Below are 16,240 nucleotides of genomic sequence, written 5' to 3'. Positions count from 1 at the left end.
AAAGTCCATGTATATGACATCTAAGTGTCATACTCACTCATATTCATATTCACTCTGTCTTTGTTACTGCACCCTCCTTCACGCAGGTTCATGATCCGTCGCTCACTATTGCCTGCAACATCTTCCCTCGGTTGGTCTCTGCCAGGGCTCCTGCCCCAACCTCCCACACCATTAGCCCAGCATCGCCTCTGTGCTGCCAACTGATTTGATGAGACACCCCTTACCACCTTTGGAACACGTTCACCAGCACAAATTGCCATGCCCCTCAGAAGCCTCCATTCAGGATACCTTGGAGGGGGTTAGGACCCCCACCTCCAGTCTGCCTGCAGTTCCTTGGAAGATCAAGCCAAGGAGGGTCCAGTTGCCTCTAGCAAGGAGACTATCTAAGCCACCAGATTCAAAGACCTCAGGGAGTCACCTGACCAACTCCCTAGGGTCAATGGGCTCCACTGCTGAGCACACACCCTTCACCCGAGCTGTGGAACCTGGAAAAATAATAAGGCATAGTGGGGGAGGGAAAGAAAGAAAAAAAGTCTCCTGATGGCAGTTTAGCACCCCAGAGCGCTACACTAAAATAATAAAGGACAGACTTCTTTTGTAATGCCTTGTCATCTGGCTGCACGCAATAGAGGACAGAGGTCAAAGAAAAATTGAAGGCATCAAAGAAAGCAGTGAATCTGAAGATCAGTCATGAATTCTCCTGAAGGGGAATGTCAACTAAAATCAATTGCAATGTACTCCTGTGTTAACAATTAGGTATTGGCTGCTTTCCATTTGCAAATGTGACTGCTTGAATCTTCTTGGAAAATTGTATCAAAGTGTAGGAAGTAAAAGAAAAATGCTTTGGATACTAGAAATCTGAAGGAAAACAGAATGCTGGAGAAAATCAGCAGGTCCAGCATCACCTGTGGAGAGAGAAACAGAGTTGACATTTCAAATTCGATATGTCATTCTTCTTCAGAACTGCAAGGGGCTGGAAAATGCTGAAAAATTCTGAGAAATCACTGGGATAAAACAACCATGGCAACCAATGTCAGGAATCAAATTCCACAGAATGCATGCTGTCCCACAAAAATGTCAACAACCTCGTATAAATTGGCAATGTAAGGAAATGCATCTTCAAATGCCATATCCTACCGACTGCATTATTAACTTCAGACACAGGTCAGCCCACATTACTCACTAACCAATCGGAACTCTGACCTCTCCCCCTCTCAGACTTTTCACTGCTCAAGCCTCACACAGAAACATCACATGGCTTGCATACATTGGCATGACAATTCATTTATAACAGCCACATCTCAGAAACAAAAAAAAAGTGACTTTGTTCTCACCAATCTACACATCACAGGTGTATCTGTCCATTGGTATTGATAGTAGTAACCACTATATGTCCTTTTGCAGTTTAAGTTCAATCTACATTCTGACAATACCCTCCACCATTTTGTGTGTCTCTACCACAACGTTAAACGGGTTACAGTAAGGATAGATCTAGCAGCTCAAACTGGGTATCTCATGAGGGCAGCAATAAAAAGAATGGTTATAATCATCAAGAACAAATCAATTCTGGTTCAATTACAAGAACAGGGAAACATGTCAGGAACTGAAATACCAACCTGGTAAATATACAGGACAGGGATGGATGTAATCAGTTGACACTGGGGGAGTAGCAGATATTTTCTAATCTACATATTCAGACATGTTGTGACTCACCTTTGGAGCAGGTGAGACTGAAACCCAAACCTTCCAGTCTAGAAATAGGGTAACTACCACTGCACCACAAAGCCTCTTTCTAGTTTTATGGTCACCATTAGGCTAGTTTGTAATTCCACATTTGAATTAAATTAATTTTATGGTGGTTTTGAACACACATTTCTGGAGCTCTTGTGCCCTTGGATTACCAGCCTAGCACTACACCATCACTTCCCCAAGGGTACATACATGCTAAACAGAAGAAGCAGTGTTCTGTCAAGAAAGCTAAATAATCCCACAGCCAATTAATCAGATTTTGAATGTGTAAAGGAGATTTGTTAACAAAAATCTATCAAAGACATTGAAGGTTTTGAAGCAAAGCCATAAATATGGATTGAGTCACAGATCAATGAGAACTCATTGAATAATTTAATAATGAACAAGATTTAAAGTCTAAATGGTCTACCCTTGTTCCTATGGAGTGACCATGGCTGAGGCTGTGGCCAGTGGTGGAGATGAAATGATTGAAGATGATGGTATTCCTTGACCTGTTTGGCTTCTCTCCCATCCATACTTCTGAGGATTGACCTATGTACTTCCATTGGATTGATCTGGCTTTGTGGACAAAGTGCTGCAGTGGTTTGCCATTTCCTTCTGTAAGATGACTGACCAGGCTGTCCCTCTGGCTGCCTGCCATTCAATATATTAGAAGGATTTATTGGCTAATTAATCAAAGCAAGTTTACTAGAGGCACACTGGGGGCTAGGGTTGCATGGGTGTCACCTTGCTGGATGGTGAGGTGATATATGAATTCCGCTGCAGAGAATTCAGGTGAGTACCTCTATGGGGCAGGCCAAATACAAACACTGATGAGTGTGCACAGTAATTGGCAGGCCTGTCAAATGCTTGCATAAAATGTCAAAGGAGCAAGCTGCAGTGTAGCAACAACTTTGCACAGACTACTGTGCAACCCTTGGAGCCCATCCTTTGCAGCATTGAAGTGGTGGTCAACGTACCACACCCATGGATTCTACAATTATGCATCATCTGATACTTAGGTCTCAGCTTCCATCACAGCACAAGCAGTCGCTATCAATAGTGTAGATGTTATAGTGGAAGCATAAACTGCTGTCTGTGCACTTTCATTCTGTGTTTTGTTTCTGTGAATTAGGCATCTTTCATGGACAGAGCATAATAGAAACCATCCCATTATCACTTGCCATATCAAGGCATTTAGTTTTGTACAATTGATTTTATATATACCAAGATAAATCTAATGTACCTGTAAAACTATTACAGGTGAACATTAAATTTAATAAAATGCAACATTTTTAGCTTTAACTTGGTTCAATAAACTAGAACAAAACTATAAAATAGAATTTGGAAAATTCCAGTCAGTGTTCAACAAGCTTTATAGTTTGCATAGAAAATATTATGTTTTCTAAATAGGATCACGTCGAAGAAAGACAAGTAACCTTTGCCAGATGGGAAACTAATTGATAATCTGCTGTAGTGTGGTGATCTCATACTCCTGGTTTCACAATTAGCAAATCACTTTCAGTATTTGTGCCTCGTTTCGCAATAGTAATTTTTATTCACTAACTCATGGCTAATACCTTGCAAACACCTGTATGTTAATCTCTGTTTCAATCAATTTCTACAACCGTATTAATGACTAAAAATAAAGTTAGAAATAAGCCATCTGTAAAAGACTGGCGTAATTCTCTGGCTGCTTGGGAAGCATTAGTTTTGCAGTATGCTAAACTATTAATTATCAACGGAGCTATTGCTCTATTTTTGGTCAATGCCAGTCTATCATAATATGCATTTCAGGCCAATAAATTAGTACTGAATATCAGAAAGATGACAATCTATTTTTTACAAAAGTTGTGGTCAAAGAAGGTGGAATCTTCCACTCTCTGTGGTGGTGAGTTTGGAGGTGAGAACTGCACTTAATTAGGTGGGGTGGTGTTGTATTTAAACCCTGTTGCCTTCCCACCTCTATCAGAGTTAGTTCTGGCTGGAAATATCCATAGCTAACCTTCCACCCTGTCCACCATATGAGATATTTAAATAGCCAATTAGTTAGCTCCTTGCTTTCTACATTTCTATTTCTTTATTCTTCCTGTGATATAACAATTGCATGATAGGAAAATGATTACTTGCTCTTAGAATCTTTTTATTGAAAGTGAATTTCAGAGGCTACTGAGTATTATGAGTGGTATACTTCAAACTAACTTTAACTGTCTTTAACTAAAGATGAACCTGTCTGAACGTAATGACAGTTGAAGAAGGAGGTTCCACCTGATGCCTGCCTTCACGGGTTAAAAAAAGTTTTGGGGATGAAAGAATTGTCCGTGATGGGACAATGCATTTCAATACAATTTACGTAACTTCCAGTGTTTCCATGCTTCTCAAATATTTTTATCCATCAATATGTATTGTCTTTACTTTCATATTTTAAGAAGTCCTGATTATTGAGATCAAAGAAAGTTGACTTCGAATATATGAAAGTTTATTACACAGGCCATATATATTTTAATGAAGAGTGAGGTGGTAATCATTGGACAAGTAGTATAGAGATCAAAGCTAATGCTAAGCCATGACAGCAATTGGTGGAAATTAAACTCAGTTAATAAACCTGACAGTTCCTCTCAAAATGGTGATCATGACAACTATTATTGATGATCCCAAATTTGAATCTAGATCATTAATGTCTTTAAGGGAAGTCTGTCTGTCATCTGTAACTGGCCTACATGTGACTCCAGAATCACAGCAATGTGGTTGGCTTTTAGCTGGTTCCTCGAATGGCCCAGCAAGTCATAATGGCTTGGTTTGTGGGCAATTAGGATTCAACAGCAGCAACAGCCAATTGTAAAGAAAGAATAAAGACAAAGACGAAAAGAAAATTCAAATTGTCATCCTCTGGTAGCTATCTGTTAATCGTCTGTCTTTCTGTAATGTTTGTCTGCATTATTTTCCATAAGTTGATAAAAGATACATGTCATTTCTTTTTTTTTCTTTTCCTTTCCCCCCTTTCGTAGAGCTAATTGAGCCTACTAGTTTTACTAGTTCTCCTAGTCCTACCCTAACCACAGGTCAGTATGCCCGCATGCATTTAGCTAGACTCTTTTGATACTTCTATTATGGAAACTGGGAGAAACATTGGGACTTTATACTTTGGATATTTACTATGCTACCTTTGCTTGGATGTTCCTGATTTTTATTTTAAAGAATGATAGTCACGAACATTTATGGAAGTTGTTTGATCCCATGAATTTAGGAATGATTGGTTAATAAAATTCTGAATATTGCTGAAAAATGGCACATGTCATTGAGGTTTTTCATCTTCCACTCATCAGGACATTTTACAAGAATGGAAAAAACAATGTTCGTATTGTATGAGCGGAGAGTGCTGAATGGTTGGCAAGTGTTCTCTGACTGGTACAGACATTACTGACAAAGATCTATCATTAATAATCTAGAGTTAATGATGGATGACTGTTGTAGGCTACAAATGTCCTGGAAGTTACATATATTAGTACAGAGGGCTCTGATTCTTACAGACAAAAAGAGTATGTCCATGCCCTATTCCTCTTTCAACTCAACAGAATACATGACAGTCATTCACTGATTCATTTCCTGACCAATGTCCTGACCAATCAGAGTCAACCTGTCTAGTTTTAAATCTTAACAGCCTGGCAGTTATCAGTCAGTCATCACTAACTGCTACATTTTCCAAGACAACACCTGTACCAATCACCACTCTCCTCTCATATAGTATAAATCTTGATTTTCCCCTTTATTGGTATTCTTGAGAATTGTCCTGAGGAGCAGAAGATGAAACCTAAACAAAATGTATGTTTTCAGCAATACTCAGGTTTTGTACTATCAAATGAAATTCTGAAATTTGTTTATGATGTGCTCCTTTTCCTAATCACCATCATTGTTACCTAATAAATTGTTATTGTGACCTGTTCATTATGCACTGTCTTAACTCAATGTCTACTCCAGGATGACTTAATTTCGGTATTTTCATTGATACCACACTTTGCTGCTCAGTTAAATCAAAGTGATGTTTTACAATCCTACCTGAAAAGTCCACTGTATCTATCTTTAATTGGCAACTTATTTACTTGGGCAAATTTTTGCAATTAAATACTAAGGTGATGCAGAGCTGCAATTTCATTGTTTTAGTCTTGATTATCTCAACTTCATTGGATAATCTACTAATAAACCAAAGCCAATTAATTAATATCTAGCAGAATAAAAAAATGCAACAGTTTTAAAACTGAGGAGTGAGTGAGGTCAATATTAGGTTGCTCAGAAGTTAAATAGGCAATAAAGTGTGGTTTTGTGCAGTGTATCCAGAGAGACTGGTCTTTACGCCTTGATGAGTTAGTGGGTATTAGCTGATGTAGAAATGTGTGATCTCTGTGGCATTTTTGTTCCTTCATTACTGATTGCTGGGAAGAAACATGAATTCTGTTAGATTTGAGCTGGGTATTCTCAGCTATGATGCTTCATATTGTCAAATGAACAACCGGTGTTCTCCTATCTTAGGCTCATGAGTGATAAATAGCTACTTGGGTCACGTACCAAGAGTCACATCTGTAGTACTATCCCTCCAAATAAGACAACACTTTTAGAAACTGGATATAATGGAATCAATCAAACCAGGTGACAAAATAAACATCTTGAAGACCATAAGGATGTTTTAAAAAATTTTTAAATCAGTTAGATTTTCAGGAAACTCATTTTATTATCTTTTTGGGATGACTCCTGAAGCTTGTTATGACATAATATAGATAGGCAAGGGATTGTAATGACTCCTACTGAAGAACATGCTGAAGAATTGAATGCTGTTTGATTGTTAAGTACTTTATGTATTGATAAACAATAGGAAGTTAGGTTGCACAATGGATGACTATACTTCCAGTTTAGAAGTACTCAATAATTAAAATATTTTGGTACTAAAAAATCGATATCAGAAGTAAATTACAAATTATACATTTAACATTTAGCCCCAGCAGTTGAGCAACATATGGCCCAGGTTAAGCCGTTCTGGGGCATTACAGAGTTCCAACCTACATAGAATCCCTACAATATGGAAGCAGGCCATTCAGCCCATCAAGTCCACACTGACCCTCCAAGAGCACCCCACCTATACCTTCTGCATCCTATATCCCTGCAACTCCACATTTCCCATGGTAAACCCATCTAGCCTGCACATCCCTGGACATTACAGACAATTTCAGCATGGCCAATCCACCTGTAACCTGTACACCTTTGGACTGTGGAAGGAAACTGGAGCACCCAGATGAAACTACACAGACACAGGGAGAATATACAAACTCCACACAGACAGTTACCCGAGGGTCCCTGGTGCTGTGAGGCAGCAATGCTCACCACTGAACCCACTCTGCAACCCTTAATCTTATGAGAGAACAAATTTTTTGACAAGCTACCGCATTAGGTCTGATCATATCTGTTTTGTGTTAACATTGTTCCTTCTACAGAGAAGAAATACAGGGCTCCTGCTAGTTCTCCAACTGGTGAATGAGACTGTCCTCGTCAACATTAAGTCATTGCATTGAACTCAGTTGTTTTAGAATTATTTGGTAAATGCGTGCATTATCTTCACAAAAATATTTAACTGTTGATGAATATTGAAATTTTATAACCACAAGAAAGTAATTGGGCTCAATTTGTTCCTTAATAAGAGGTCAACTTGAACTACTTCTCTTTCTTTAAAAATAGATCAAAATGTTTCCTGAATTCATTCATTCATATTGTTGACCGCTTTCCCTGGTAATTTAGTTTACAAGCCTCTTTGGGTGAAAGGTTTATACCTGACTACCTCCCTCCTTCCTCTCCACCAGTAGGAGCAATTTGCCTGCATCAACGTTGTCAGTTACTTTGAATTATGTACCTAAAAGATTGGGTTTGAAAATCAGTTTAGGCAGCTGTTATTCAGTTAGATGCCATCTTTTTACTCATTGTGTGTGAAAATGATTTGATAGTGTCCAATTTGATAAAACATTTCTTCTATAGTTTTGCAATATTTTTATGCAAAGTGATGTGACCAATATATCCACACATCCATATATGTGGTAGAGTCTGTGAAGCGATTAAAATATTATGGCAAGTACAGTTCAGCTAAACCTAAATTAGTGATTGTCCAATGACTAATTGAATACATGTGTGTGGGTGGTTCCTGAGACACAGCTTTGATTGCTGCACTGCTCTAGTTTATGTGTGTTCAGCCAAGACAGTAATGAAGTTGCTACAGTTGACATAACTGCCCTTGGTCCAAGAGGAATCAAGTATGGCAGGGTTTCTGCTTCAAAAGCTCTTTCTCTAAACTACTTAGGTTATTGAAACATGTTAGTGTTCGTTCAGGTCGAGTGTGGGCTCTGCCACAATTACTTATTTGTTTGAAAAGTTTGTCATCATATTCAGTTTATTGAGTCAGGAAGTTTTAATGTGATTCCAGAGAACTACAAAGACCAAAATAGGTATGTTTTATTACCAATCAAAATCTTGCATTTTGAGCACTAAACTCATAATTCTTTTCAATGAAAAGATGCAGCTGATTCACACAATAAATGTTGTTGATTATTTTGTATGATTTGATTCCATCTCCAGTCTTCATTCCTCAATATAACATGATTAGTGACCCGTTACTTCTGGTAAAACTATGATCTGTTATTATTTCACTGGAGACTTTACGTGGCAAAATTCCTTCGAGAGCCAGGTTGCCCTTCCCACAGTTCTTGTGGAATGTTAAGCTGATAAAAGCATTCCTGCAGCGACTTCATTTTTGACAGATGTTAATCGGTTAAGGGTAAGATTTCAGAAGACCTTCCTTTGAGAGCTGTTGTCCAATTGGATTTGTAGTGCCAGCAGTGTCAAGCAATGGCCATGGCTGGACCCACAGCCATTCCCTATTAAGATGAGCTAAGGAAGACCAAAGTGAAGGCGAGTCTAGTGTATAGGTGTGCCTGGTTAGTAGGGACCTGTAAAGGGAGTAAGAGATTGAGGTGCCTGGTTTGAAAGATCAGTAGGAGAATTGAAAGAGAGTATGATCTTGGGAGAGGGATATATCCAATGTGCACGGCAGACAACACCCAGCCCCCACCCCACCCCATCAGACCCCTAATCTTTGCCCAACACTAAGTTCCAAAGCTAAAATGCTGAATAATGCACTTGATATGTGCCTCCCTGCCATGGGAAAAGTGGTGACAAAAAGAAGTCAGGCACTTAACTGGCCATCAAGCCCCTCCATAGACCCCAAGACAGGTGATCTGTCGAATGCATCCACTGTGCGGGGCAGTGAGGAGTTGGAGGAATGACCATGTGCTAAATTTTACAAACACACACCTTCCCCACCCTGAAATCAGGGGGGCAGGTCTGTAAAACACCACCCAAGTAGTCAGCATGTTCACATGAGGGAAGATTTAGAAAATTCAAATGAAAGGACAAGATAATAGTGCTGAGTATAGAGAAAACCATCATGTGACAGCGAGGGACAGAGTGTACAACTATAAACATATATCAGCAAATAAAGTCAGTTTGGCAGAACACGGTAAAAAGACAAAATTAAAAGTCCCATAACTGAATGCTCATGGTGCTCGTGACAAGATGGATAAATTGATAGCATAATTAGAAATAATTGAGTATGATTTAGCCATTACAGAGATGTGAGAACTGAATCTTCAAAGGCATTTGACATTTCAGAGGGAAACAAAGGAAGGTAGGAAGTGAAAAGATTCTGGTGGATGACTTCAATTTTCAAATAGATTAAGCAAATCAATTTGGCAACAATAGCCTAAAGGATGGGTTTATCAAGTGTATTTGGGACAGATTCTCAGAATGTTTTTTTCAAACCTGACAGCTAGCAGGCTATGTAGTACCAAGTAGTGTGTAATGAGACACAGTTAATGGAAGATTTCATCGTAAAGAATCCTCAATGCAAGAATGATAGTAAAATGATAGAATTTCACATTCATTTTGATAGTGAGAAATGTGGGAATTTAACCAATGGCTTAAACTCAAATGAAGGTAAATACAATTGTACGAAGACTGCGGTGACTAAAATAGGCTGGGTAAGTAAATTGAAAGGAATGATGGCAAGGAAGCATTGGCAGACATTTAAAGAACTACTTCACAACTCTCAACAAAAATATTTTCCATTAAGGAAGAAAACAGTTCTATCAACAGGATGCATTATCCATGGTTAATTCAGGAAACCAAGAGTGGTAACAAATTGAAAGAAAAGGTTTATAATGCTATTAAGATTAATGGTAGTCCAGAAAATTAAGACAATTTTTGAATCCAACAAATAATGATTAAAAAGGGAGAAATTGAAGAATGAGAGAAAACTAGCAAGTAAACAAAAACAAGGTAAAACATTACTATAAGAATGAAAAAACAAGAGAAGCTAGAGTGAGCATTGATCCCTGGAGGGTGAGTCTGGGGAATTAATAATGAGTAACACAGAAATTACAGAGGCTTTTGTCAAGTATTTTATGTTTAACTTCATAGCAGAATACATTAAAAGCATTGCCAGAATAATAGAAAAATCCAGAAACAAATTGAAGGGAGGAGCATATCAACATGAGAAACAGACATAGGCCATTCTGCCCCTCGTACCTGCTATGCCAATCAATAAGATCATGGATAATCTGATTGTAAGAAAAAATTGATATCCCCGTCCAGTGCTGATAACCTTTCACCGTCTTTCTTACGAAGAATCTATCTACCTCTGTCTTAAAAATATTCAAAGGGTTTATAAAATCATGAGGGGCATGGATAGGGGAAATAGACACAGTCTTTTCCCTGGGGTTTGGGAATCCAGAACTAGATGACATAGGTTTCAGGTGAGAGATGAAAGATATACAAGGGACCTAAGGGGCAACTTTTTCAAATAGAGGGTGGCGCATGTATGGAATGAGCTGCCAGAGGAAGTGGTGAAGGCCAGTATATTTACAATATTTAAAAGGCAACTGGATGGATATATGAATAGGAAGAGTTTACAGGAATATGGGCCAAGTGCTGGCAAATGGGACGAGATTAATTTAGGATATCTGGTCAGCATGGATGAGTTGGACCAAAGGGTCTGTTTCTACGCTGTACATCTCTATGACTCTATGAGTCTACTTCACTACATCTGCCAATTTTCAGGAAGAGAGGAATCAGGTCATCATCTATCTCCTGATCTCTAGCAGATGACAGTTGAGCCTGTCTAACCTTTTTTCAGAAGATAATCCAGCCATTCCAAGTAATCATCCTTTGAACTGCTTCCAAAGCACCAAACATCCTTTCTGAGATAAGGTGACCAATACTATACACTGTACTCCAGATGAGGTCCTAGTGTCCTGTAAAACTAAGTATTGAATACTAATGTATTCAACTTCCCTTGCAATAAATTGCAAAATGCTAGTATGCAGCTAATAGAATATATTCACCTATTGCAAGGGGTTGTTTTATGAGGAAAGATTGAACAGGTTGTGCTGATACTTATTGGAGTTTGGAAGAATGAAAGATGAGCTCATTGAAACATATGAAATTTTGAGGGACTTGACAGTATAGGTGTTGTGAGGATGCTTTCTCTCATGGGGAAATCTCGAACCAGGGGAACAGTTTCATAAGAAGGAATCTCGTATTTAAGTTAGATGATAAGAAATTTCTTTTCTCAGAAGTTCATCAGAAATTATCTTCCCCTGAAAGCACTAATGGTAGGATCATTGAGTATATTCAAAACTGATTGACAGAAGAATTAAGGGATAAGGTTGTACAGGGAACAGCGGAGTTAAAGCCAAAATCAAACCAGCCATGATTTATTGAATGACACAGCAGGTTCAAGGACCCAATGGTGCATTTCTGCTCCTACTTCTTACATTTTCATATTTCTAAATTGCACAGTGATTTATAATCTTTCTTTTCTTCACAGTGCCAAGCACAGAGCATTATTGGATCCCCGGCAGTGCTGAAATTATTTTATCCTGGTGGTGCCTGGTGATGGCATTATCCTGTCTGGTCAGCATATACTAGCAAAGGAGGAAGTGTGCAAGGTGCAGTGAACAAAAAGAACCACGAAGAAGTTCAAGAATCTCTTCCAAGTGCTGGGAACTGGATACAATCTGGTACAGTTCATTCACAGAAAAGTGTGAGAATCAACTAGCAGTACAAACACAGGGATGTGAACCTTTCCTAGGATTACTGATTCTGTAAATGTCTAAATTGTATTCTTTTCAGGTTATCATCAAGGTTTTAACATTGAACTCATTGTCCTCTATCATGCTTTGTAGGCTGTGGAAATTACTTTTTAAGAACATATATTGTAATATCTTGCATATAAGCTGCAATGCTTCACAAACTAGGTTAACACCACCTAAGGTGCTGAATACATGCAAGAAAAATATGGCACTTGCATGAGATCTTATAACCTGCAATATGATTTAATCTTCATCATTGTAGCATAAGGTCAGCAAGCATTCAATGAAAATGGGTCTCTTGCATCTAGTTTCAAAATTTAAATGGAATGTTTAAAGTCTGAAATCAAGGAGGCACGCCAATTGTTTTGACAACTGAAAAGACTGACAAGGAAAGCATCCATCTCAAATAATTAATTTTCAAAATATTAGAATGGATGCCAAAGGAATACCCTTTAACATATTCCAGCTTTCTTCTAAAATTCCATGCAGTTGTAGAATAATTTAACAGAGGAATTTGCGAAAGAATAGGTCAGTCGTCTGTCACGTTCCTTTATTTTTCTCTTTCACTTCACTCCCACACAAGCACTTGAAGTGGCAGTTCAGATTGGAGATCTCATTTAAAGAAATGGTGTTCGCTTAATTTTTAAAAAAATTCTTCCATTGAATTTCTATCTTGCTCCCTCCCATTTTTATTTTGGAATAAATAGAGAGGAAGAAAGCTAGAAATATTAGAAATGTGAAAAACAATCATTTTAGAATATAAATAACAGATGAAGGAAGAAAAGATAGGTTAACATTTTAACTGGGAACTTCATGTAAACTGTTCTGTTCTGATGGAAAATCTCAACCAAAAGATCAGCTTCTTTTTCTGTTTGCAACCATTGACTGTTTTATTGCATTGTAGAATAAAATGGCATAAAGTCATGATTATTATTTCACTTTGGTTTGTATTTGCCTGGTGACCTGCTTATCCTCCCAATTTAGAATGCAAGTGCAGGGATTCTGTCTGGCTGCTTTTGTGGCTTTGCTATCTATTTTGTAGACTGCCTCTTTAATGGCATTTCCATCTATTGGCTGTGACCTGTAAGAAACTGCAGCACTTGATAACCACACTTATTTTTAAATGAAAGTGAACAGAAATTATTATTGTTACTTTAAATTCCAGATCATCCTTGGGCCTAGGGAGGGTAAAAATGGAACCACCATGTTCCAAGACTTTACCATTCAACTTGCTTGATCAGGTGGCTTCACATGGAGTTTCAACGAAAAGTCAATTCTAGGTATCAATGTTTCACAAAAACAATCTGTGCCAAACCCTGTAACCTTTACATCTGCATAGCATAACTTTAACAGCATTGTGTTCATGTGTTCACCTAGCATTTTCAGCACTAAAGTGTGCAACATATTAAGATATTAAGTTACTCCAACAAATTTTTGCCTACAAAGAACCTGGAATAATGAGGAAATAAAGTTGTGTTGCTGATATTAAACACCAGTAACAACAAGTAATTATACAAGTGTACATGGTTTGCAAGGTCTGAGGTTCACAACAGGTAGCCAGTAAAATGGTATTCAGTGAGGAGTACTTTTATAGATATTCTCCGATTACAATCTTGATTTATGAAGTAAAATTGTTGTTATTCAACTGTTTAATTATTTTTGTTCGCATGGAAAATATTGTGATATAATGCAGTTCACTGCAAATAGTATCATTTGTTTGTAATGCCATCATGAAGAAAATGACGTGCTGATGTTCTTCCCCAATTTAATGATCAGACCACCCCTTCTGTGCATTGCTGAATTAATGAACATTTGGTGAACGTAATGTTATTAGTGGATGAGGGGAGTGAAGCCAAGCATCTGTGAATCGTTTTCAATCATGGTGACCTCAAGTGCAATGGATGATACATTTCTGCTGCAGTTTATATAAAGTCATGTGTTTGGCAATCTTGTTTTTGTTTACCAACACTTTTTTGTGAAGATTGTACCCTTTTATGTTTGTGTATGTGCTATGGTTCGACATGATGAATCTGGTTGACTAACTGTGGTGGTGCAAATGGTAAAATAGTTTATAACTGCCCTGTAACAAAGGTATACAGCAGATCAAATGCACATTTTTCAGCAAGAAATCCTTCAGAGATGTGATATCAACTTTAAACTTCAAAGAGATACTCACTATTCCCTCCCCCAGCAACAATTTGAAAGGTTGAATGTATGAAATATTTCATACTCAGTTCATAAGAACTGTGGTATAAAAGTAAAGTTGAAATAGACCAGAACCTATGAAGAAAATGTAGTGATGTAATTAGTTAATATTTGTTGACTAGCATAATGGAAAGGAAAAACATTACGGGAGGTCAATATATTTTATGAATGAGCCAATATGAAAGTTCTGTATCTGTAATCTTTAAAATTTTGCCTTAACATTATAAACCTCTTAATGATAATTTTATATACAGCCAAAGTTTGGAGGGAGGAAATTTATCATTGTACCAGTGGATGTATATAATTGTTGAAGTGAGCCTCGAGTGAGTTGTAGTATGAAAATTTTACAAATCAATTATAATATTTTGTGGAAATCCCAGTAACATTATTTTGCATCTCTGAAATCTAAAGCTGGTGTCATATCTGGACCAATTGAAGATTTTTTTTCAGAAAAGAAGGTTTTTCTTAATATTTTTGAAATGACATGACAATATCTTGAGTTCTGCTGCCTGCCTGGGCTGCCTGTAGTGATTTGTGATGTGGAAAATATTGTTTACAACAATAAGGCAGATTTTGCATTCTTAATGAAATTTCATCAGTGCTATTAAATCTCCTTATCTTGTGAGATTGTCCAGTTACAATCCATCAACTTTAATATGTGAAGTGTTTACAGAAACTGTGTGCTGTGCATCAAAAATAGAGTGCAAATAAGCTAATGTGTAACAAGATGGTGAGTAAAATAGTACAGTGACTTGTTTGCTAGCCAAATGCATTTAATAGTCATAGATTAAAACACTGACATATACAGTAGCACTGATTTTCCAAATATTATTCTCCAATAGTTTTGTATTATGTTTTGACTTTTTCAATAAAGAATTATTGATGGTACAATAAAGGTAACCAGGCTGCAGTCAACCCTGTTCACTGTAGAACTGAACCTGAGGTCTTTGGTTTGATCTCTCAGCTGTGCTCCATGAGCTAACCTCAATCAAAGCAATTACAGTTGGTTTTATTTGGCATCTTTAACTTAGGCAGCATAAGAAGCAGCAATAGCTAATGGTTGTTCTCCTGCAGATCAAAGTACGTATCAGCAGGTGTTGGATATGGACAAGACTAATGTTTGGCCTCATGGACCCATGAACAATTCACCCACTAATGCTGGCATGATTCATGTAATGACTGGCTATGAAGGAAGGAGGCGACAGTACTATAGGAATTGTAACCCACTGTAAGATAGATATTAACTTCATGTGATAATGTAAAACAGGTTATGCCAAGCCAACAGCCAGTGTCACATTCCCTGATTTTAATTCAATCGAAGTCTTAATAGTACTCACTTTACATGACACTAAAATAGAAAGTCTGTCCTTGTGTGTTAATGCCTTCAGTAGAATAGAAAAATTAATATAAATACAGTCTACTCCCAATCTTTAGTAATGTGATGAAAGTAATCATCAACAGGTCGATCAAGCAGCACTTGCTTAGCAATACGCTGCTTACTGAGGGCCAGTTTGGCTAGAGCCACTTAGCCTCTGACTTCATTACAGTATTGGTTCAAACATGGGCAAAAGAGCTAAATTCCAGAGGTGAGGGTGAATACAGCTGGCATCAGGGCTGCATTTGACACGTATGGCATGAAGGAACCCTAGCTAGAGTCATTGGAAATCAGGGGAAAACCCTCCACAGGTTGGAATTGTATCTTGGACAAAGGAAGGTGATTGCAATTGTTAGAGAACAATCATCTCAGTCCAAGGGCATCTCTGCAAGACTTCCTCAGGGTAGTGTCCTAAGCCCAACCATCTTCAGCTGCTTCATCAATGACCTTCCTTCCATCATAAGGTCAGATGTGGGGGAACTTGTGCTGATGATTGCACCATACTCAGCACCATTCACAACTCCTCCAATACTGAAGCAGTCCATGTTCATGTGCAACAAGATAATAGTCAGGCTTGGGCTTACAAGTGGCAGGTAACATTCATGCCAAATAAGTGCAAGCAATGATCATCTCCAAAAAGAGAGAAACTAACAATCACTCCATAATCAATTGCATTGCGATCACTAAAACCCCCAGATCAATATTCTGCGAATCGCCATTGACCAGAAACTGAACTGGAATAGTCATA

At 37.9% G+C, this 16,240-nt stretch overlaps 1 protein-coding gene across 2 annotated transcripts in view; it reads left to right on the top strand.

The window, feature by feature from the left end:
* Window positions 1-15,017, top strand: part of negr1 (neuronal growth regulator 1) — a 529,129-nt gene extending 514,112 nt beyond the window's left edge. The window contains exons 7-8 of one of the 2 annotated variants that reach the window (XM_072574172.1): window positions 4,737-4,790; window positions 11,648-15,017. In XM_072574172.1, the coding sequence (XP_072430273.1) occupies window positions 4,737-4,790; window positions 11,648-11,748 (155 nt within the window). In that variant the 3' untranslated portion in view covers window positions 11,749-15,017. The remainder of the gene's footprint in view (window positions 1-4,736; window positions 4,791-11,647) is intronic. The other variant, XM_072574173.1, reaches the window with a different exon arrangement.
* Window positions 15,018-16,240: the final 1,223 nt, after the last annotated feature.

The sequence above is a fragment of the Chiloscyllium punctatum genome, chromosome 7 (genome assembly GCF_047496795.1).
Source record: "Chiloscyllium punctatum isolate Juve2018m chromosome 7, sChiPun1.3, whole genome shotgun sequence".
Taxonomy (NCBI): domain Eukaryota; kingdom Metazoa; phylum Chordata; class Chondrichthyes; order Orectolobiformes; family Hemiscylliidae; genus Chiloscyllium; species Chiloscyllium punctatum.
The sequence above is the reverse complement of the archived record's forward strand: the minus strand, read 5'-3'. Positions and strand labels throughout refer to the sequence as shown.